This window comes from Oryctolagus cuniculus, chromosome 7 (assembly GCF_964237555.1).
Source record: "Oryctolagus cuniculus chromosome 7, mOryCun1.1, whole genome shotgun sequence".
Lineage (NCBI taxonomy): Eukaryota > Metazoa > Chordata > Mammalia > Lagomorpha > Leporidae > Oryctolagus > Oryctolagus cuniculus.
In genome coordinates this window covers 120,144,709-120,169,593 of record NC_091438.1, presented here as the reverse complement: position 1 = coordinate 120,169,593, position 24,885 = coordinate 120,144,709, and the positions used below count along the sequence as shown (strand labels likewise).

Genomic DNA, 24,885 nt, shown 5'->3' with positions numbered 1-24,885 from the left:
GTGCCACAACACTGGGCCCTTTATATACATTTCTTGAAACATGAAGTACAATATAGAGTTCATGGATATATTCCTCAAACTTCCTTTTTTATTTACTACTTAATTTCCTTATACATTCTAATTGCTTCCCTGAGAACTCCCCTAAAACTCAGTCTGTCATTATCTGATGGTTAAAAGTCTGGGGAATATAAAAAGGCATGAAAGCAGTACTGAAAAGTTACATTTCAGTCAATTTAGGAAAAATAAAAGTATACCGTTGGGGCCGGCGCTGTGGCACAGCAGGTTAACGCCCTGGCCTGAAGCACCGGCATCCCCTATAGGCACTGGTTCTAGTCCCGGCTGCTCCTCTTCTGATCCAGTTCTCTGCTATGGCCTGGAGAAGCAGTACAAGATGGCCCAAGTCCTTTGGCCCCTGCACCATGTGGGAGACCCGGAAGAAGCTCCTGGCTCCTGGCTTCAAATCAGCACAGCTCTGGCTGTTGCAGCCAACTGGGGAGTGAACCAGCGGATGGAAGACCTCTCTTTCTCTCTGCCTCTTTTCTCTCTGTGTGACTCTGACTTTCAAATAAATAAATAAAATCTTTTAAAAAAAGTATTCTGTTATATATATGTATACATATGTAGATATATATACATATATATATACATCTATACACATATATACATAAATAAACACTTTTACAAAATAATTTCACTGAGTCTATTAGAAAAGCTGTCTTTTTTTTTTTTTAAGAGTTATTTATTTATGGCCGGCGCTGCGGCTCACTAGGCTAATCCTCCGCCTAGTGGCGCCGGTACACCGGGTTCTAGTCCCGGTCGGGGCTCCGGATTCTGTCCCGGTTGCCCCTCTTCCAGGCCAGCCCTCTGCTGTGGCCAGGGAGTGCAGTGGAGGATGGCCCAGGTGCTTGGGCCCTGCACCCCATGGGAGACCAGGAAAAGCACCTGGCTCCTGGCTCCTGCCATCGGATCAGCGCGGTGCGCCGGCCGCAGCGCGCTGGCCGCGGCGGCCATTGGAGGGTGAACCAACGGCAAAGGAAGACCTTTCTCTCTGTCTCTCTCTTTCACTGTCCACTCTGCCTGTCAAAAAAAAAAAAAAAAAAAAAAAAAGAGTTATTTATTTATTTGAAAGGCAGAGTTACAGAGAAGCAGAGGCAGAGAGAGAAGAAGAGAGGGACAGAGAGAGAAAGAGAGAGAGAGGTCTTCCATCTGCTGGTTCACTCCCCAAATGGCTGCAACTGCCCTTACTGGGCCGATCCAAAGCCAGGAGCCTAGAGTTTCTTCTGGGTCTCCCATGTGGGCATGTGGGCCCAAGCACTTGGGCCATCTTCCACTGCCTTCCCAGGCACATTAGCAGGGAGCTGGATCAGAAGTGGAGCAGCCAGGACTCACATAACCAAAACCCATATGGGATGCAGGCAATGCAGGAGGAGGCAGCTTTACCCATGATACCACAGCGCCAGTCCCAAAGGTGTCTTCTTACCAGTGGGAGTACATTTATCATTGAGAAATATGACTATCACTGATAAAATTGACCCTGTTTTTGGTTACCAAGACACAATATTTGGAATGTAGAAACATAATTGAAAAAAATGTATTTGTACACATTGTACCGTTTTCCATTTTGAACAATTTGATATATTCAAAAGGCTACATGAAGCATTTGTATAAGCCATAGAACAAAACAAGTATCTAAAGCTGCAGCTGCTGGGGCAGGCTTTTGGCCTAGTGGTTAAGATGTCCACATCCAACATCAGAGTGCCTGGGTGTGATCACCAGCTCTGCTTCCGACTCAGCTCCTGCTGAAGCAGACTAGGGGGCAGTGGGGATGGCTCAGGTGGTTGGGTTCCTGCCTTGCCTGTGGGAGAGCTGGAGTAAGCCTAGCTTCTTCCCTGGCCATTGTGGGCAACCAGCTTCTAAGAAATACGACCCATGTCATTTCTGCCTGTGTGCCCGGCCCCTCTGCTACGTCTTCCTTGCCCCGTCCCTCGTCCCATAATCACTATCCTGCTTTATTTTAAATATTTTCCTTGCTTTTCTCTATAGGTTTACTATAATATAATATTTATTTTGAGGGAGCTTTCTAATTTTAACATTCTGACGTCAATTTCCAGGCAGTATCATTTCCTATACCTGTGTGGATATATAATTGCAATTCTGCCCACTTAAAGATTTTTATTTAGCTTAGATTAATATTTTATTCTTAGTATTTTGCTTTGTCATAAAAATTATTCAGAAACATTTAAATTATTGAAAAATATTCTACAGAATTTTTGTACCATGATATTCTTTTTTAATGTTTATTTATTTTCATCTTGAAAGTCAGAGCAATGGAGAGAGAGAGAGAGACAGAGAGAACTTCCATCTGTTGGTTTACTCCCCAAATGCCTACAACAGCCAAGGGGGGTCAGGCTGAAGGCAGGAGTTTGGAACACCATCTGGGCTTACCACGTGGGTGGCAGGGACCTAAGTACCTGAGCCATCATCCGCTGCCTCCCAGGATGCATTAGCAGGAAGCTGAATCAGAAGCAGAGTAGCAGCGACTCAAACCAGCACTCCAGCATGGGATGCAGGTGTCCCACGCCGTGGTTTAACTGGCTGTGCCAAAACACCCACCCTTAAATACCATAATTTGCTTATCTTTTCCCTCATTCTTTGACTTGTGTGTGTGTGTGTGTGTGTGTTGGTATTTGGGGGGGGGTAATCAAAAAGCTGTGATTAATCTCTTTGGATAAATCCTTTGTTTATATCTCTGATTATTTCCTTTTTGGGAAGGAGGGAAGTCCTGAATGAATAAGTACTGCAACATGGAATATGAGTGTTTTAAAGACTGTTATTAATTTTTTTAAATTAATTAATTTGTTGCTAAATGCCCACCCCTAAAATATGTTTAGATTGAAACAATTGACCCTCTGTATCTGTGGGTTATTTATCTGTGGATTGAAAATATTAAAAAGAAATTGGGGCCAGTGCTGTGGCGTATCAAGTGAAGTCTGCCTGCAGCACTGTTATCCCATATCAGCGCTGGTTCAAGTTCCGTCTCCTCCACTTCTGATCTAGCTCCCTGCTAGTGCCTTTCCCTGGGAAGGCAGCGGAAGTTGGCCGAAGTGCTTGGGTCCCTGCACCCACGTGGGAGACCTGGAAGAAGCTCCTGGCTTCTGGCTCCTGGTTTCAGGCTTCAGATTGGCCCAGCTCCAGCTGTTGCAGCCACTTGGGGTGTGAACCAGCAGACTGAAGACCTCTTTCCCTCTCTCTCTCTCTCTCTCTCTTTCTTTGCCTCTGCCTTGCTGTAACTCTGCCTTTCAAGTAAATAAAAAAATCTTAAAAAAGAAAAAAAACAGCATTCTGATATGGGATGCCTGCAGCTTAACCACAGTGCACAGTGCCACGATGGTGGCCCTGCCCTAAAACCCTTGAAATCTCCTGAAATGCAGTGTCTTCTGTATGCTGATGAGATAGCTTGTGGCTGGTGGTCCCTGGATAGCTTTAGGATGTGGGCTGGTTGCCCAGAAGACCAAGGCATGTGATGGGAACAAAAACCAACTCACAGTACTCTTGGTACTTCACTTTGGCACAAAACTGCAACACAAGAAATGAACTATTTTCTCGTCTTGTCACTTCCAAACGGAACACCAACAAGTGGGTTTTCTCCCGCAGACCAAGCAGTTCTGCAGCTCTTATGGACCCCAGTTGGGTATCCTATACTTGAACTCAGTTTTGACAATAACCAGATTAGCACAGGCGCCTGCAGGCTAAGGGCTCAGTCCCATAAGCCCAACCCGAGTTTAGATGCCAATTTCAAGTAGTAGGTCCCCAGATTACCCATAACTTCTATCTGACGGGGCTGCAAACTGGAGGTTCCTACAACCTCCCCCTTGGGTTTGAGAATTTGCCAAAGCAGCTCACAGACCCAGGGAACAAGTTCTTACTGTTGTCAGTTTATAATGAAGGCTATCTCAAAGGCTACAAATGAACTCTCAGGTGGAAGATACACAGGACCAAGGTGTGACAGAAGGGGCACTGAGCTTCTGTGCTCTCTAGGTGGGCCTCCCTCCCAGCACTGAGTCCAGCACCCAGCTCTCCAAAGTCCAGACTTCTGAGTTTTTATGGAAGCCTCATCATATATGCATGATTGATTAAGTGATTCTCTGTTGATGACTCATTCAACTTTTAGTATCTTCCCTCCCTAGAGATTAATAGTAAGTAAAGTGCCTTCCTGAATTCCGTGAGTCATTTTAGCAATACTTGAACGTGAAGTCATTCTGAGGAATCCCCAAGTTACAGCCTGTTGTTCAGAAGTACAATAGAGACCTGGGACTTGTGACTGGTGCCAAAGTGAGGGCACTCTTACGGGATTGAGACTTAACCTATGAGCTCTAGACCCATTTCAAATAGTTAGTATTAGACTTGAATTGAATTTTGGACATTCAGTGTCAGAATTCGTTGTTGGTATAGGGAAAACAGAAACACATTTGGTATCAGTAATGTTGTTAGTAAAAACAGTTTGTAGTTTTTAGTTATCACAAATAATGCTGCTATAAAAATTCATGTGCAAGTTTTTGAATAGACATGTTTTCATTTCCCTCGGGTATGGTTCAACTAGGAGTAAACTGCTGGGTCATATAGTAACACTATGTTTAACTTTTTAAAAAAATTTTAATTTTTAAAATTTATTTAAGTGGCAGAGTTACAGAGATAAGGGGGGGAGCTCACATGAGAGGGGGTGAGGGCATGCTGGAGGCTAAGCTGTGTCCAGCAGTCACATAGAGCTCATTGCTTTACATGAACTCCAGAGAGTGCAGGAACTAAATATTCAACCCATTGTACCACAACACTACCCTGCAAGTAGCCTTTTGGTAGGGATTGCATTGAATCTGTAGATCAGTTTAACACTGTTAAGTCGTTTGATCATTAATATGTAATATCTTCTCATTTACTAAGATAGTTTTCTTTTTTTAAAAAAAGATATATTGGCCGGCGCCACGGCTCACTTGGCTAATCCTCCACCTGTGGTGCCGGCACACCGGGTTCTAGTCTCAGTCACTCCTCTTCCAGTCCAGCTCTCTGCTGTGGCCCGGGAAGGCAGTGGAGGATGGCCCAAGTGCTTGGGCCCTGCCACCCGTATGGGAGACCAAGAGGAAGCACCTGGCTCCTGGCTTCAGATTGGCGCAGTGCGCCGGCCACAGCGCTCCAGCCGTAGTGGCCATTTTGGGGGGTGAACCAATGGAAAAGGAAGACCTTTCTCTCTGTCTCTCTCTCTCTCTCACTGTCTAACTCTGCCTGTCAAAAAAAAAAAAAAAATGTATTTATTTGAAAGTCAAGAGTTAGAGAGAGGGAGAGACAGATCATCCGTCCATTGCTTTACTCCCCAGATGTCGCAACAGCCAAGGCTGGGCCAGGTTGAAGCCAGGGGCTTCTTCCGGGTCTCCACATGGTTGGCAAGGGATTATTCACTTGGGCCATCTTCTGCTGCTTTTCCCAGGCCGTTAGCAGGGAACTAGGTCATAAGTGAAGCAGCTGGGATGCAAACAGGCACCCACTGGGATGCTAGTGTCAGATAGTGGCATTACCCACTGTGCCACAATGCTGGGTGTGAAATATAATTTTTTTTTTTGACAGGCAGAGTGGACAGTGAGAGAGAGAGACAGAGACAAAGGTCTTCCTTTTTCCATTGGTTCACCCCCCAATGGCCGCTGCGGCCGGTGCTGGCACACCGTGCTGATCCGTAGCCAGGAGCCAGGTGCTTCTCCTGGTCTGCCTTGCAGGTGCAAGGCCCAAGCACTTGGGCCATCCTCCACTGCACTCCCGGGCCATAGCAGAGAGCTGGAATGGAAGAGGGGCAACCGGGACAGAATCCGGTGCCCCGACTGGGACTAGAACCCGGTGTGCCAGCGCCACAGGCGGAGGATTAGCCTATTGAGCTGCGGCGCCGGTTGTGAAATATAATTTCTAATGACTACATATTATTCAGCCATTAAAATGTTACATGTACAATATTATGTGGTTAAGAGTTGCGCTCTCAAATCAGTTCGTATTTTGAAGCCACACTGTCACTTACTGTGTGTGGAATGCTTTTGAGAAAGATGTTATTTTTCAGAGCCTATTTTCTTTCTTTTGAAAAAAGATTTATTTATTTATTATTATTTATTTGAAAGATACAGCAACAGAGAGAGCTGCTGGTTCACTCCCCAAATGGCCACAATAGCCAGGTCTGAAACAGAGTGAAACCAGGAGCCTGGAACTCTATCTGGGTCTCCCATGTGGGTGGCAGGGGCCTAAGCACTTGGTTTATAGAACACTGCCTTCCCAGGTGCATTAGCAGGGAGCTGGATCAGAAGCAGAGTAGTCAGGACTCTGACTAGCAATCAGATATGGGATGCCTGCAACACAGGCAGTGGCTGAAATTGCAGAGGGACAATGCTGGGCCCCTGAAACTAATTTCAATTATGCAAAAATGAAGATGCTTTAGTACTTTGTAAAATAGTGATGAAGGATAGATGACATAATGGATAATTCTTGTACAGCAGCAGTCATACAGAAATCACCTAATGGGTGACTAAATACAATTGTATTTTAATTATAATATTGTTGAGGACATGTATAATATTTCTGTAATTAAAGCCCTTATGCTTACCATTTCTCAGCCTTTTGGCTAAGATCAAGTGTAAAGCCCTCATGCTTAAATCTTTTTGCTGATTTGATTAGTTCTTTATGCATCAGACCAGAATGACTGTGAGAATGCCAATATCTATACCAGATTATTTATTTATTTATTTAAAAAGATTATTTCAAAGGCAGAGTTACAAAAAGATAGAGACAGAGAGACGGGGAGAGAGAGAGAGGTCTTCCATCTGCTGGTTCACTCCCTAAATGGCCTCAATGGCCAGGGCTGGGCTAGGCCAAAGCCAGGAGCCTGGAACTCTCTCCAGGTCTCCCATGTGCATGGCAGGGCCCCAAGCACTTGGGCCATCTTCTGTAGAAGCTGGATTGGAAATGGAGCAGCTGAGACTTGAACCAGCACTCATTTGGGATGCCTGTGTGACAGGTGGTGGCTTAACCCATTTGGCTCCTATGCCAAATGTTTTATTTTTGAATCATCAGGTTGGGATGGGAATTATGTGGGAGATCAAGCTGAAAGTAAGCTGGGGCTTGCTTTGGGAAGTTCTCAGACATGAACTTAACAATTTATTCTGAGGCCCTTGGGAATCCACTGAAGGTTTGAGCAGGGGAGGGTGATGAGTAATCTAGGAAGAGTAATCTGCCGTGCTTCTGAGGTCTTCCCTGGGCATCCCTGGTGGGTTGGACCCCACCCCTCCCCACGTGCTTGCCGGCTCTAACAGCCTGTATGGAATGGTCACTGTTTCTCTCTCACACTGTGTTCCCCTTATCTCACCCTTGGCATCTGACAGACACTGAGTAAATACTTGTTGAAAGAGTAAAAGGATGTTTCCGTCTCTGCTTTTCTGGATGCTAACTGGCTGGCTTTTGTGTTCCCTTTATGTTTCCCCTGGGCTCCAAGGAGGAGGCGTCTCCCTATTCCTTACTTGATATCTGCCTGAGTTTCCTGACTACTCACCTGGAGAAGTTCTGCTCAGCACGACAGGATGGGACGCTGTGTCTGCAGGAGCCTGGGGTGTTCCCACAGGAGGTGGCTGATCGACTGCTTCAGACCATGGCCTTTCACGGTAAGCATAAACAGAGCAAAATGTGATTGTATGCTGTGAATTGGCACTGAGTTTTGAAGTATTGTTGTGGTCATGTAATTATTTTATGATAAATAACAGAAAAGGCCAGAAAGCCTTTATTTATTTTTACTCTATCCTGAATCTTTTTTTTTAAAGTTATTTACTTACTTATTTAATTTATTTGAAAGGCAGAGAGAGAGGTATCTTCCATCTGTTGATTTACTCCCCAGATGCCCACAACAGCTGGGACTCGGCCAGGTTAAAGCTGGGAACCTAGAACTCCATCTGGTCTCTCACATGCGTGGCAGAGACCCAAGTATTTGGGGGCTATCATCTGCTTCCCAGGGTGTGCATTAGTAGGAAGCTAAAAATCAGAAGCAGAGTCAGGACTGGAACTGTGCACTCCAGGAAGGGGATGCAGGTGTCCTAAGCGGTATCTTTTTTTTTTTTTTTTTAAAGATTTATTTATTTATTTATTTATTTATTTGAGAGGCAGAGTTAGAGAGAGGCAGAGGCAGACAGAGAGACTACCATCTGCCAGTTCACTCCCCAAATGGCCTCAGTGGCTGGAGCTGGGCTGATCTGAAGCCAGAGCCAGGAGCTTCTTCCGGGTCTCCCATGCAGGTGCAAGGGCCCAAGTACTTGGATCATCTTCTACTGCTTTTGCAGGCCTTAATAGAGAACTGGATCAGAAATGGAGCAGCTGGGACTTGAACCGGTGCCTGTATGGAATGCCAACACTGAAACAGCGGCTTTACCTGCTATGCCACAGCATCAGCTCCAGCAGTAGCTTAACCACTATACCAAATGTTCATACCCTGATTGATAGTCTTGCTGTGACTTATATATATACTTGTATGTATGTATGTATACAGTTAATCATATGAATTTATATTATGAGGAATCTTCAAAAGGTTCATGGAAATTGTATTTTGTGAAATAACTACATATGGATTTCACAATAATTTTGCACCAAAATATTTTATTTCCATTTTCCATGAACTTTTGGAAGCCCCCTCATCTGTGTGTGTGTGTAGAATACATTAACTGTGAATGCAGGTTATGTGACTGTCCCAACCAGGAGTTCTGTAGTGATATCCCATGTTTTATTTCTGATAGTAACATTTGATGACTTTTTTTTATCATTATTTTATTTGAAAGACAGAGTTGCAGAGAGAGGTAGAGTCAGAGAGAGAGGTCTTCCATCCACTGGTTCACTCCCCAGATGGCCGCAATGGCCGGAACTGCGCCAATCTGAAGCCAGGAATCAGGAGCTTATTCCAGGTCTCCCACATGGGCGTGGGGACCCAAGGACTTGGGCCATCTTCTACTGCTTTCCCAGGCCATAGCAGAGAGCTGGATTGGAAGTGAAGCAGCTGGGACAAGAACCGGCACCTGTATAGGATGCCAGCGCTTCAGGCCAGGGCTTTAACCCTCTGCGCCACAGTGCCGGCTCCCTGATGACTTCTCTTTTTCCTTTGTCAACCCTGCTAGAAATTTGTCAATTTTACTGTCTTTTTAGAGAACCAGCTATTTCTTTCATTTTTCCTTTGTTTATCTGTTTTCAATTTCATTGATTTCTGTTCTATTATTTTCCATCTTCTGCTTGGTTTATTTTCCTTTCCAGGTTCTTCATATGGGAGCTGAGATTATATTAATTTGAGACCTTTCCTCCTTTCTAAAGTTATCACTTAGTATTTAAATGTCCCTCAGTACTACTTTAGCTAAGCTCCATAACTTTTGATGTTATATTTTCATTTAGTTCAGTATTTTTATGTTTTCTCTCTCTGACTTACTTATTTGAAAGGCAGAGTGAGAGAGAGAGAGCGAGAGAAAGAAAGAGAGAGGGAGGGAGGGAGGGAATGAGAGATTGATGTTTCATCTGCTGTTTCGCTCACCAAATGGCAACAATAGCCAGGGCTGGGCCAGGCCAAAGCCATGAGCCAGGAATTCCATCTGGGTCTCCCACATGGGTGGCAGGGGCCCAAGCACTGGAGCCATCCTCTGCTGTCTTCCCAGGTGCACTAGGATGGAAAAGTGGAGCAGTGTGGACTCAGATGGCACTCTGATACGGGATGTGGGCATTGCAAGCTGTGGCTTAACCACTGTGCTAGAACACTGGCTCCTGTTTTCTTGAGACTCCTTTTGGTCCATAGATTATTTAGAAATGTATTGTTTAGCTTCCAAATGTTTGGGGATTTTCTTTTAACTTTTTGTTACTGAATTTTAGTTTGAGTCCATTGTTGGGTAACACACTTATAATAACAATCCTTTTACATTTCATGAGGTTTGCAAAAAGGCCTAGGACAAGGTATTTTTTGATCTATGTTTTGTGAGCACTTGCAAATAATGTCTTCATTCGGCTGTTGTTGGATTCAGTGTTCTCTGAGTGAGAACCAGATCTTGTTGTTTAATGGGGTTCAATTTTTCTGTGTCTGTGCTGATTTCTTCCTAGTTGTACGATCACTTGTTGAAAGAAGGATGTTAATTCTCCCACAATAATTTTGGATCTGTGTATTTCTCCTGACAGTTCTGTTTCACATATTTTGCAAATTTTTCAGTGCATAAATATCTAATATACTGTATCTTCCTGGTGGACTGACCTTTTCTCATGACATTATGTCTGTCTTTGCCTCTATCTGGTTAGTGTTCTTTATCTGATGTTAATGTGCCATACATGCTTTTGATTAATATTTGCTTGACATAACCTTTTCTATCCTTTTACTTTCAACCTGGCTCAGATTATATTTGAAGTGAGTTTCTTGTGGATAACATGAACAGTCTCTTTATATTATCACTTTATTAGTTTGAGTGAAATGTAGAAACCTTACCTCCTCCTATATCCCTTTACTCTTTCCTGCTTAAAATACAGTTGTAAATATATATATATATATTTATTTTATTTTAAAAATATTTATTTATTTGGAGGACAGAAAAGAGCTATCTTTCATTTAGTTCATTCCCCAAATGCCCACAGCCAGGACCGAGGCAAGCTGGAGACAGGAACTCCATCCAGGTCTCCCATGTGGGAGGCAGTGACTCAAGCACTTGGGACATCATCCACTGCCTCCCAAGTGCATTAGCTGGAAGCTGGATTGGAAACAGAGTAACCAGGATTCAGACTAGGCGTTCTAATAGGGATGCAGTTGTCCCAAGCAGAGAGAGAGAGAGGTCTTCCACATGCTGGTTGACTCTCCAAATGGCTGCAACAGCCGGTGCTGGGCTGATTGGAAGCCAGGAACCAGGAACTTCTTCCAGGTCTCCCACGTGGGTGCAGGGGCCCAAGCACTTGGGCCATTCTCCACTGCATTCCCAGGCCATAAGCAGAGATCTGCCTTGGAAGAGGAGCAGCCAGGACATGAACCAGCATCCATATGGGCTGGTGGCACTGCAGGCAGAGACTTAGTCTACTACACCACAGCGCCGGCCCCTAGTTCACTGGTTTCTTTCCTCAATTTGGTTTGAGCTCAACTATTATGTTTTCAGTTTGAAAATTTCCATTTGGTCCTTTATCTTTTATTTCCTTGCTGAGGCTTTCTGTGTTTCACTTGTGTTTGTAATTGCTCACTTTTGAAAATGTTGTCTGCATTTTTATGAGGGTTCCTTTAAGACTTCTGTAGAATAATTTTAACATTTCTGTTCTGTGTTAGCATCTACTGATTGTCTTTTTAGTCTTGGTGTGATGAGGGATTTTGGTTGAAACCCGGATATTCTGGATGGTAGGAGACTCGTGTGTGTATGTGCTTCTGACAGCACTCCAGCCGTGGAAGGCAGGGGACAGCCTCCTTGCTCACAGACTGCGCCCTCCTTGGCTTTGGCTGACACCCGAGGTGGGGCCTCGTGCCTGCTGTACAGGGGATGAAATTCTGATTCCCTACGAGGACTGTGCTCCTCAGCTGAGAAGGGCGTGAAGCCATCATTCCTGACTCCCAGCTGCTCTCCACTTCACTGCATTGGAAGAAGGTGGCCTCATTACTGGTGGGCGGTTGTGAAAGTCCTGACTTCCCATGAGGAGGGAGGGAGTGGAGACCCGCACTGCTGCTTGGGTGTGAAAGGCCAGGTTCCTCAGATGGTAACTCCTGGTGTCACAGGGGAGGGCTTGGTCCTAGTGCTCCACTCAGCCTGCCTTGAGCTTCCCACGTGGGGAACTGGCAGGTAGTTACAGCTTACTGATGGTGCAAATCGAGGCTGCCCTTGGCATTTGCTGGCATGGGAGGAGTGGGATGACAACTTTTTGGCTGAAGTAGAGCATGGAGCAGCAGTTACCTAAAAGCTTCCTGTCTTGCGGGGCTGCTCCTTTCCTGGTACTTTGACTGGAGTGTGCACGTTTTGGGGGAGCTTTTGTTGGTCTGTTCCCACTGGAGTTCCTGGGTAGCTGGCTTCTTCAACTGTAGGTCTGGGATATAGGACCAGGAGAACCACCACCACCGGGAACTCCAGTGTGCCGTTCCTTGGGTCCCACGGTCTGTAGCTAGTCTTTCTTCTCTTTACCTTTCAGAGTGATTTAGCCAAAACTTACCTTCTCAGCCTCATTACTTGCCTCCCAATTTGCATACTCACATCTCCAGAAACCACCTTCCCCTTCGTATCCAGGTCCTTCCCTGTGTGCTTCCTCTGCCAGGCTGTAGCCAGCACTGCCTGCCCTCTGCTGACCGTGTGATGCATTTTCCCGTCTGTAAGCCTTTATTTATGCTGTACATTCTGCCTTCAATATCCCTCCCCTCCTGTCTCCATCTTTGAAGGCCTCAATCAAAGATCTGCTTTTCCAAGGAATCTTTTTCACATCTCCAGTCATGGTGAATTAGTGAATTACTTCCTTCTTTTTGCTTTTGTGTACTTTGCACTCAATACTGGCATATTATGGTTGGCTGTATCTTTTTTTTTTCTTTTTTTACATCATGGAATTATAAATTCTTCAAGTACTGAAACATCTCATTTTTCTTTGTGTCTACATTAGTAGTGCTGACATAAGGGCTGGTGTTGTGGCACAGTGTGTAAAGCTGCGACCTGTGACCCTGGCATCCCATATGAGCACCAGTTTGTTTCCTGTCTGCTTCACCTCTGATCCAGCTCTCTGCTAATGGCCTGGGAAAAACAGTGAAAGATGGCTCAAATGTTTGAGCCCCTGCCACCCAGGGGGGAGACCCGAATGAAGCTCCTGGATTTGTTGTGGCCAGCTGGGAGTGAACCAGTAGATGGAAGATCTCTCTGTGTCTCCTTCTCTCTGTAGTAACTTTGACTTTCAAATAGATAAATAAATCTTAAAAAAAAAAAAAAAAAGTACAGGTGCTGGTGCTGTGGCATAGTGGGAAAGCTGCTGCCTACAGCGTTGTCATCCCATATGAGTGTCAGTTTGAATCCTGGCTACTCCATATAGCATTATCAATTGGTAGACATAGAGGCAGATCTCTAAGGGACTTCACGAAGTTACTGTGTCCACTTTGCATTCATCTGATATGGAGAAGGCTATAACCTATAACCACTAAATTCCTTTAATAAAGTTTCCTATCTAGCTAGTGGTTGAATAATGAATTGTAAGTATTATATATGCTTTAAAAATATTGATTATATGTGTAGAATAATGTGGTATAGTGCATTTAAAGAATAGGCTTTGGGGCCAGTGTTGTGGTAGAGTGGGTTAAGTCCCAGCTGCTCCACTTCTGATCCAGCTCCCTGCTAATGCACCTGGGAAAGCAGCAGCAGATGGCCCAAGCACTTGGGCCATCCTCCACTGCCTTCCCGGGCCACAGCAGAGAGCTGGCCTGGAAGAGGGGCAACCGGGACAGAATCCGGCACCCTGACCGGGACTAGAACCCGGTGTGCCTGCGCCACTAGGTGGAGGATTAGCCTATTGAGCTGCGGCGCCAGCGGTAACACATCTTATACATTCGTACAAGGTTTATATCTAATTTATGCTATATAAATTCTGCAAGTCCATAGCGAGCTCTCCTCCATAGTCACCCTAGGATCCTGATATGTGCTGTAGAACTGGAAGCCTCACTTGTCATAGCTGAAGATAGCATGGAAAGTCATGCACTGGCTCTTGAGGGCTTTAGCTCCAGCCCATTGGCTAGAACTAGACATATGGCCTTATCTAACTCCAGGAGAGGCCTGGGAAATGTAGCTGTCTGTTTATAATAGTAGGCAACGAGAGCCAGGTGTTAGCGGTTCATCAGTGATGTCTACCGTCTTGATTCTGCCTCTTGCTGGCTCTGTGGTTTTTTAAAGCTGCTTTCTGAACCCTGACTTATCTATTTATAAATTGTCACGATATCCTGACTGAATTGTTGTGATTATCAAATGCGATACTAGAACATGGGAGTGTTTTGGAAGCAGAAAGTATGATGGAAATTTTAAGTCTTTAATCTTCTCCTGAAGTTAAAATGCTGTTTGTTTTCTCCAGGTCTACTGAATGATGGAACCGTGGGTATTTTTAGGGGCAACCAGATGCGTTTAAAGCGAGCGTGCATTCGCAAAGCAAAGATCTCAGCTGTTGCTTTCCGGAAAGCCTTCTGCCACCACAAGTTAGTGGAACTTGATGCCACAGGTGTGAACGCTGACATCACCATTACAGACATTATCAGTGGGCTTGGCAGTAACAAGTGGATCCAGCAAAATCTCCAGTGCCTCGTGCTGAACTCGCTAACGCTCTCCCTCGAGGACCCCTACGAGCGGTGCTTCAGTCGGCTTTCTGGCCTTCGCGCTTTAAGCATCACCAATGTCCTCTTTTACAATGAAGACCTGGCTGAGGTGGCCTCGTTGCCAAGATTAGAGAGCCTGGACATTTCTAACACCTCCATCACAGACATCACTGCTCTGCTGGCCTGCAAAGACCGACTCAAGTCTTTAACCATGCACCACTTGAAATGCTTAAAAATGACAACCACCCAGATACTGGATGTTGTTCGGGAGCTGAAGTATCTGAATCACCTAGATATCTCAGATGATAAACAGTTTACATCAGACATAGCTCTCCGCTTGCTAGAACAAAAGGACATCCTACCCAACCTTGTCTCCTTGGACGTTTCTGGGAGAAAGCACGTGACAGATAAAGCTGTGGAAGCCTTTATACAACAACGGCCCAGCATGCAGTTTGTAGGTTTGCTGGCCACTGATGCTGGTTACTCTGAATTCCTCACAGGCGAAGGACATTTGAAGGTTAGACTTTATTTTGTCAAGCTGACCAGAGTCTTAGTTACATGAGATTCTGTTGAAATGAATGTCTAATAATAATAATAATAATAATGTCACAGGACATGGCACAGCAGAAATGCCTGCTTGGGTTCAGTTCTAATTAAATCCCAGCTTACTTGCTTCATGACCCAGAGCAAGCTGATATGAGTTTCTGTTTCCTTTTTGTAAAAGAGATAGCATTCTTAGCTTGCAGAATTCTTCTGAAGATTAATTGCATACATAAAGTGCAGCTCGGGGAGTATGTCCTGGGTAAACAACAGATATTATGGTGATGTTTCAATATTTTGAACCATTGAATACATTGTTTCAAGGGGATCACTTGAGAATCCAGAGATCCTTTGAATTGTATACCTAACGGGAAATCAAGTTCTCTGAGATCTCTACTATGGAAATGGTAAAATTTTGCTTAAGATTTCTGATGTCTAATGGTTTAAACTTAGATGAACAAACATCAGTTGGATTTGTTACAGCTTAAGATTCAAAGATAAATTACACAGGCTGTACCTCCATAGCTTAGTCTAATAGGAATGGCAGTGATACCGTCACAAACACATTTTTATATTTATATGTATTTACTGATATATAATATGTAATATACACACTTTATAAACTATAGTGGGTTTTTTTTTTAAGAATTATTTTATTTATTTAAAAGGTAGAGTCACAGAGAGAGAGGTAGAGTCAGAGAGAAAGAGGTCCTCCATTCCGCTGGTACACTCCAAATGACTGCAACGGCTGGAGCTCCGCCGATCCGAAGCCAGAAGCCTCCTCCAGGTCTCCCATATGGGTGCAGGGGCCCAAGGATTTGGGCCATCCCCCACTGCTCTCCCAGGCCATAGTAGAGAGCTGGATTGGAGGAGGATTAGCCACGATCCAAACCAGCATCCATACGGGATACCGGCATCGCAGGCTGGGGCCTTAACCCGCTGTGCCGCAACGCTGGCCCCAAGCTATAGTTTTTAAAACTATATGTAGACTAAGGATTTAGACAAACACAATACTGTAAATGAGCGTGTTTACTGAGACCTGACTTAGTTTAAGGCTTCTCTGAGGAACAAATGACTGAATGGAGATCTCAGTGTGACTGTCTTGGCAGACAGCATTGTAGGCAGAGAGAATAGTATGTATAGAGGCCAAGTCGGGTAGGAAGGGAAGGGGTACCAAGGGGACTGCAATATCCAACCAAAATTGAGAATACCTTTAAAATTTAAAGTTTGATTAAAAATTGTTTGGTAGGCAGAAAGACAAAAAGAGATAGAAACCTCCCATCTGCTGGTCCATTTCCAGGTGCCTCCAAAAGCAGGGGCTGGGCCTGGCTGAAGGTGGTGCCAGGACCCCGTCTGGGTCTCCCACGTGGGTGGCAAGGACCTAAGTATTTGAGCCATTACATGCTGCCTCCAAGGGTGCCCGTTAGCAGGAAACTGGAATCAGGAACAGGTTCATGACTCAAACTCTGATATGGGATGTGGGTGTCCCAAGAGGCATCCTCACTACCAGATCAGACACCCACCCTGAGAATCATTTTTTTTAAATATTTTGTTAAAAATAAGGATCATTGGAATGTTGCCCTTTATTCAGTTATGCATAAAAATTGATGTTCCTTTTAATTTGCTTGATTACCAGTCTGACAGTTGAAAAATAAGACATGTTAAAGAATAGGAGTGGAGATTGCCACATCTTAGTAGCATGGTTAGTATAAACCTTGTCTGGGGTGGGAGCTGTGGTGCACTGGGTTAAGCCACCCCTTAGGACCTGTGTCCCTTATCAGAATGCCAGTTCCAGTTCCAGTTCCTCTGCTCCTGATCCAGATTCCCGCTAATGCACCAGGGAGGCAGTAGACCATGGCCCCAAGTACTTGGGTACCTGCCATCAACATGGGAGACCTGGATGAGGTTCGGCCCTGCCCAGCCCCCACTGCTGCTGGCATTTCGGGGAGTAAAGCAGTAGATGGAAGATCTCTGTCTCTCTCGGTTACTCTGCCTTTCAAATAAATATAGATTTAAAAAAGGAAAAAGAAAACCTCGTCTGAAATGATTATCTCAGTACTGTGTTGGGATGCTTTAGTTTTCATTGGGATTTTGGTTCCATGGACCTCTGCTTTTTAAGCCATCCTAAAGAATACAAGAAATAGTGTAACTCCCTGGTATTTACGTGGCACTCTGGCAACAGTTATAAGAACAAATTTGTTTATTGCACTTTTGTTTACATTATTTATTTTGGTTTCCTAACTGTGTGAGGGAGGTATTATTGTCCTGAGCAGAGGGAGATGGCTTTGTTAAGGGTCACAGCCAGCTGGTTAGAGCCTTCTCTTGGACTTTAGACGGTGATTCTGTAGCCTGTCTTTATCTACTACATCACACTGGCTCTACTCGACTGTCCTAGTACTAGCCTTTCCCCTCAGTTTTCTTACCATAGAATTTCTAACTGTGTCATTGCTATTTTCCTGCCCAATTTTTTTCCTGTGTCACCCTCAGTTTCCTGAACCTTCTGCCTCTCCACACTAGGATTCATATAATTGCTGACTACCTTATCTACCAAGCTGTGGCTCTCAGCTTCTGAGAATCATTGACAATCAATGTTATTCTCAGTCTTCATCTTATTTGACACAGTTGATCTTGCCCTCCTCCTCAAAGTCATTATTTTTACTTAATTGCCGGGATATCTTACTTGGCTCATTTGTCCCTCATTTCTTTCTATTCAGCCTTATTTTTCTTTATTGGTTTGTCCTTATCTTCCAGGCCTCTAAATGTTGAACTGTTTCACACTTCAGTCCTTGGGCCCCTGCATCCAAGGACATGGGAGACCCAGGTGGCATTTCAGGCTCCTGGCTTTGTCCTGGCACAGGCCCAGCCCCAGCCCCAGCCATTGCAGCCATCTGGGGAGTGAACCAGTGGATGGAAGATATCTCTCACTCTGCAACTCTGCATTTTAAATAAATAAATCTTAAAAAAATTCAGTACTTTTATTTAAAAAATTTTATTTATATTTAAAAAATTCAGTACTTTGGCCAGCGCTGCGGCTCCATAGGCTAATCCTCCGCCTGTGGCACCGGCACACCAGGTTCTAGTCCCGGTCGGGGCGCCGGATTCTGTCCCGGTCGCTCCTCTTCCAGTCCAGCTCTCTGCTGTGGCCCGGGAGTGCAGTGGAGGATGGCCCAAGTGCTTGGGCCCTGCACCTGCATGGGAGACCAGGATAACACCTGGCTCCTGCCTTCGGATCAGCGCAGTGCGCCAGCCACAGCGCACTGGCCGCAGCGGCCACTGGAGGGTGAACCAACAGCAAAGGAAGACCTTTCTCTCTGTCTCTCTCTCTCACTGTCCACTCTGCCTGTCAAAAAAAAAAAAAAAAAAATCAGTACTTTTATTTAAAAGATATCTGAGGGGTCAGCATTGTGGCACAACGGGTTAAGTTGCCACTTGCAATGCCTACATCCTATAACAGAGTACCAGTTTGAGTCCTGGCTACTCTGCTTCCAATCTAGGTTCCTGCTAATGAGCCTACAAAGGTAGCCAAATGATGGCTCAAGTATTTGTGTACTTACCACTATGTGGGACACCAGGATGGAGTTCCTGGCTCCTGGCTTCCACCTGATCCAGCCCTGGCTGTTGTGGACATTTGGGGAATAAACCAGTGATTAAAGATCAATCTCTCTTTCCTGACCTGCCTTTCAAATTAATTAATTAATTAAAGTTAAAAAAAAAAAAAGTCTGAGTATCCCTGGTCTTGAGGAATTCCAGTCTAATGAGAGGAAACAGAAAAAAAAATCTTTTTTAAGATTTATTTTATTTATTTGAAAGTCAGAGTTAGAGAGAGAGAGGGGGAGACAGACAGAGAGAAATTTTTCATCTGCTGGTTTACTCCCCAGATGGCTGCAATGACCAGGGCTGGGCCAGGATGAAGCCAAGAGCCAGGAGCTTCTTCCAGTTCTCCCATTTGAGTAGCAGGGGCCCAAGCACTTGGACCATCCTCTGCTGCTTTTCCCAGACCATTAACAGGGAGCTGGATTGGCAGCAGAGCAGCCGAGACACCAACTGGTGCCCGTATAGGATGCTGGCATTGCAGGCAGTGGCTTTTCCTGCTACGTCACAGTGCTGGCCCAGGAAATTGACACATTTAAAAAGAACTTCAGTCCAATGTAAGAAATGCTGTAACAGAGTTATGTACAGAGTGCTATAATAAAATCTGTCCTTAAGATATGTGTTAATTTTAATGTACTTATTAAATATTAATAGGCTTAATTTAATGGTTAAGTTTTTAAATTTTACACTCAAAGGTAACTGGAAGCTGATTTCAAATAAGAGATTTATAAAAGATATTGGAGCCAAGCAAATGTGGATGAATGAAGCCTGACTGAAGTTATTGTTGTATGTTTTCCCTCTTATGATCTTTTTTATTTCACATGTCAGTGTCTTTCTGAATCTATAAGAAAAAGTGTAGGGTGTGATTTAAAAAAGACTGCATAAATTGAAAATTTTTATTATTCAGTAACCATTTGTATATGTGAATATGCAGTCGAAGTCAATTTGTATGTATGTATATATGCATGAATACAAACTAAAACTTCCATTGTTACATCTGCAATCTTATAATTCTCAGTGTGTGCCCCAGTGTCACTTGGTGGACCTCAGTACTAAAGTCTGGTTTCTCTTGGGCTTCTGTAGCTATCATAACAGCTGCTGCAATGTCAGCCATATGCAGTCCTTCTCTTAAAGCTGCACAGTGACAATCTGAGTACAAGGTGTTCATATAAAACTTAGTTACCAGTTGATACATGTTTTTGTTTTACCTTATATAATGCTATTGTCACAAAAAACTAAATTTCCCCTTGATGAAAATTATGTCTCAAGATTTTTTAGAATAAATATTTATTTATTTATTTATTTCAAAGGTAGAGTTACAGAGAGAGACACAAAGAGATCTTCCATCTGCTGGTTCACTCCCCAAATGCCTGCAATCTCCAGGGGTTGGCCAGGCCTAAGTTAGGAGCCCAGAACTCCATCCAGGTCTCCCACTTGGATGCAGGAACACAAGTACTTCTGCTGCTTTCCCAGGCACACTAGCAGGGAGCTGGATCAGAAGTGGGAATTTGTTTTGGGTGTGTCGGGGGGAAGAGACTGCCATCACTTGTTCACTCCTGAAATGTCTGTAACACCAAGGGTGGAAGTGAGGTTGGCGGGGTGCAAAGCCAGCAGCCAGGGACTCAATCCTGGTCTCCCACATACACGGCAGGAACCCAACTACTTCAATTACTTGAGTCATCATTGCTTCTTCCTAGGGTCTGCGTTAGCAGGAAGCTGGAGTCCAGGTCTGGAGCCTGGAGTTGTACCTAGGCCTCTAATCTGGGATGTGAGTGTTAACAAGCATCAACTCTTAGGCAAAAGACCTGCTCCAGTCTTGCCCATTAAAAAAATTTGGCATGACTTTCGAGTATCTTAGTTTACAGGTTCCTCCTCGGTTCCTTCCCTTTTCTTGTAAAATTTGTCTGTTGAAGTATCCAGTCCTTTTGACCTGTAGAGCTTTGCTCAGCTTGGATTTTGCTGATTGTACACTCATGACACATATTTCTTTGTATTTTCTGCAAATTAGTAGCTGGATTTGGAGGCTTAAACAGACTAATGTTTGCTCCCTTTTGTAAGACCTTCATGTGTTGTGCTCTTACATTAGGATGTATATAAATAATACCTGGTTGTTTCTCTTTCCTGTGATGTTAGAGTTACTGGTGCTCAATACCTGCATCCATCAGTCCACTGGGGGTTATTTTAGTTACTTCATTTTCACTTCCTAGTTGAGTTGCTTTCATAAAGAGCTACTTCCTATTCTATTTGGTTACACAATAGGACAAGAACCACAGTGTAAAGGTAAGCACACTGATCTGTGTGAATGGGAAATTCCTGGACAGACTTAATTTTGAACAGAACCTCTTAATGGGTAAATCCAGGAAGATTAATGAATACGCTTATGTGATGAATGCTTATTGAGTACGTATTCTGAGCTAAGAACAATTCTAGCTATTGGGGTACAGCATGGAAAAGGTCAGTCTAGTGGGAGGATTATGACGGCAGCTGTGAATGACATGTTTCAGGCATACCTGATCTAGGTCCCTGGGCCAGTCTTCTCTGTTTTTTTTCTTTTTTTTTTAAGATTTATTTATTTATTTGAAAGGTAGAATTATAGAGAGAAGAGAGACAGGTCTTCCATCCACTGGTTCACTCCCTAAATGGCCACAGCATCCAGGGCTGGGCCAAGCCAAAGAAAAAAGCCAGGAGCCAGGAGCTTCAGCTGGGTCTCCCGTGTGGGTGAAGGGCCCCCAAGTACTTGGGCCATCTTCTGCTGCTTTTTCCAGGTCATTAGCAAGGAGCTGGATTGGAAGTGGAGCAGTTGAGATATGAACCAGTGCCTATGTGGGATGCTGGTGTTAACCACTTCACCACTATGTGGACCCTTACTTAATTTTGTTTTACTTACTTATTTACTTGAAAGGCAGAGTTACAGAGATAGGGAGAGACAGAGAGAAAGGTTTTCCACCTGCTGGTTCACTCCCAAAATTGCTGTAATGACTGGGGTTGGGTGGGGCTGGGCCACCCTCCTCTGCTTTCCCAGGCACACGAGCAGGGAGCTGGATCGGAAGTAGAGCATCCAGGACTTGAACCAGCGCTTTTGTGGGATGCTGGTGTTGCAAGTGGTGTCTTAACCCAGTGTGCCATAATGCCAGAGCTTGGGAAATCCTCTCTAAAGAAGTGTTTAACTTGAATTAGGAAATACGAGTATAAAGTAGGCCGCTTTCATTCAGAGAGTATATTACATGTAATGGTCTTTTCACTGAAAAGAACTCAGCTTACTGAAAGATCAGCCAAACAGGCCATTGTAGTCGTAACATTGGAAGCTGGAGGAACAGGGTTATCGTAAAAGGAAGTTGGAGCCTAATTACGTGGTAAGGCCTTATAAATAATGTTAACTATCTTGAGATTTATTTTAGGTATGATATAGAAGAATTTTACCTATAGGTTCGTGCTAGGTTAAGAGCCATCTAATACATCTTTTTAGGACACATACACCTCTAGATGAACTATTCTGGATGGGCTGAAAGTAATAGTTTCCATTTGTTTCACACATTATAATAGCAGTTCTGGACGCCGTCTTCTATACTGTATTAGATAGAGTTAAAAGGATTGAAAAGAATTCTAAAAGCTAATCTTCTGGCTGCCTTCAAGGTGTCTGGAGAAGCCAATGAAACTCAGATTGCAGAAGCCCTGAAGCGGTACAGTGAACGAGCGTTCTTTGTCCGGGAAGCTCTCTTTCACCTTTTTAGCCTGACTCATGTGATGGAAAAGACAAAGCCAGAAATTTTAAAGGTAAGAACAAGCAACTTATTATGAAATTTTTGTAATTATCTTCCTGGATAAGTGATGATTTTGTGAAGAGTATTTGCATTTAGCCTTTGGTTTTTATTTATAATAGGATTGATAATCTGTGATTTGTTATTATCCTCGAGAGAGAAAACAGTTGCACAGTATTACTGGAGTTTCACAGTAGTCTCATTAAGCAGTACAGATGTGTTCCTGTGCATATTTGACTCCCTAAAACCAGTGACTGCTACATTTTGCCACCTGCTGTAGTAGATAATGGAAGTGTGGGATGGAATCAGGGCACTTTATTGTATATTAACTCTATATTGCTTCCCATGTGGGATATTTTTAGAAATGCAATACTGGAATTCCATAAGCATTTTTTCACATCATTTATGAACCATCTGTATTTTTTTAACTGATACATGTTATCCCCCAATTAAGATATTTTAACCAAGACAGCTTTAGAAGGACAAGAAAGGAGACTTTTCATCTTATTGATCCCTTAGGGTGGTGTTTGTGGAAATGTGGCCCTTTGACCACTAGCAGTCTTGGATATTGCTTATTTTAAAAAGGTTATTTTTTAAAAAAGATTTATTTATTTACTTGAAAGCAGTTACAGAGAGAGAAAGAGAGAGAGACAGAAAGATCTTTCATCCACTGGTTCACTCCCCAGATGGCTGATCCGAAGCCAGGAGCCAGGAGCCAGGAGCCAGGAGCTTCTCTCTCTCCCACGTGGGTTTAGGGGCCCAAGCCATTTTCCGCTGCTTTCCCAGGTGCATCAGCAGAGAGCTGGATCGGAGGAGGAGCAGCCGGGACTCCAACCGCTACCTCAAAAGCCTATTTGTGAACCCCACTCCAATAAATTCAGATTTAGTAGGGCTAGATGGGGCACAGGAATCTGCATTATAAACTCCCAAGAGTATTCTTATGTACATCTAATTTTTCAAAACTGGTGAGTCTAAGTATATTTGGTCACAATTGCAAGAGATAGGTTCTGTCTTCTATTTTACAGATGGTGAATCTGAAGGTTTGTGAGATGAGTAAGTCAGTGGCAGAACCAGAACTGATTTGACCTCCTGGATATCTTAAAAATTTTGAGAATGAGGTGCTTGGACAGGAACCAGGTCCATTTCGGTCCCTAGGATATTATCTATAACACCTGTCACTCCCTCCCACATACCAGAGGATACTTGGTATATGCATTTTTTTTGTTTGTTTGTTTTTAGTTATTATAAACCAGAGCAACAAAGGACTAGATCTCTAGCCCTGATCTGAAATACTCATTCAGAGAATGACTCACAGAGAAATTAAATACAGGCAATTCTTACAAAGAGTTTTGCTGCAAAGGGAGACAAAGAAAAAAGGTGGTAATTGGCTGAAGAAGTGGGATTAAAAGAGGGCTTTGTTTTGTTTTTCAAGATGGGAGAAATAGCTTTCTTTGTATGTGAATGTGATTCTGCGGACATGAATGATCCAATACAGAATAAAAACAAGCTGTAGAAGTGAGGGAAGAGAACAGCTGAAGACAAGAGGAGGAGACAATAAAGGAATGATCTAGCAAATAAATGTTGGGATTAAATTGTAAAGAGGAGCCCAAAAGATCCATCGTGGTAATAGGCAGGCAGGCGCGCACGCTGCTGAGGGGAATCCTGTCATCGCTAAAATCTGAAGTTTCTTCCTGGGTGCTTCAGTTCTCTTAGTGTAGGCAGAAGCAGTCTTCAGCAGATAGGAAGAAAGGGGGAGTATTTGTTTAGGGTTTGAGGAAACAGGAAAAGGTGCAAAATGTTTGTCTAGGCCTTGGGGAAGTCAATGGAATTTAGGCATGCTGACTTTAGGGATGTTCTCAAGGAAATGAAGGTTGAGAACCCAGAGTGAAGTTCACCACTGGTTTATTCTGTACACGTTGGTGAGGATTTATTCACTGCCTTCCATACAGCAGGCACTGTTCAAACTCAGTAAAATACAGAGATGAGTACCTGTGTAGAAATGATTCATTAGCTTTAGAGAAAAATCTCTAGATATGACCAACTGGATACCAGCTCAGCCAGGAACCATCTGTGAGTAACTGCTATGTTGTACGAACTGCATGTGAGAAAAACATATGTATCTTTGAAATTGTGATAATCAACAAAATAATATTGTTCTGTGAAGGGCGCTTATGTTTATAAGGTGAATTAATAGCATTCATTTTTTTCTTTCAGCTTGTAGTTACTGGGATGAGAAACCACCCTATGAACTTGCCAGTGCAACTGGCTGCAAGCGCCTGTGTATTTAACTTAACCAAGCAAGATCTTGCTGTAGGAATGCCTGTTCGACTCCTGGCTGATGTGACCCATTTGCTGCTCAAGGCCATGGAGCATTTTCCCAATCACCAGCAGGTAAGCATATATAAATTCCCATTCAAGTAGTCCTTTAAGTGTGTCCTCCTACTCATCTTCTACCTCCATACATTTGAATTTAATAGACAAGGGCTGGAAATGCAAATTCCCTTGGGGGCTGTAGTTAATTTGTGGTCTTAGTGTAGGATGATTAAAGAGTACGGTCCCATCTAAAAGCAGTTAAATCCCTACACTGGATTTACAGTGCAAGCCACATGAGACTCCTCTTCCACCCAGATCTTGAGTGTACAATAAATTTAGCAAACAGGCATGGAGGATCCC

At 43.8% G+C, this 24,885-nt stretch overlaps 1 protein-coding gene across 1 annotated transcript in view; it reads left to right on the top strand.

Moving 5' to 3' along the window:
* ZYG11B (zyg-11 family member B, cell cycle regulator) overlaps positions 1–24,885 on the top strand; it is a 78,150-nt gene that overhangs the window by 17,565 nt on the left and 35,700 nt on the right. The window contains exons 2-5 of the mRNA XM_008265236.4: positions 7,517–7,682; positions 14,086–14,840; positions 22,088–22,228; positions 24,427–24,603. Coding sequence (XP_008263458.1) covers positions 7,517–7,682; positions 14,086–14,840; positions 22,088–22,228; positions 24,427–24,603 — 1,239 coding nt within the window. The remainder of the gene's footprint in view (positions 1–7,516; positions 7,683–14,085; positions 14,841–22,087; positions 22,229–24,426; positions 24,604–24,885) is intronic.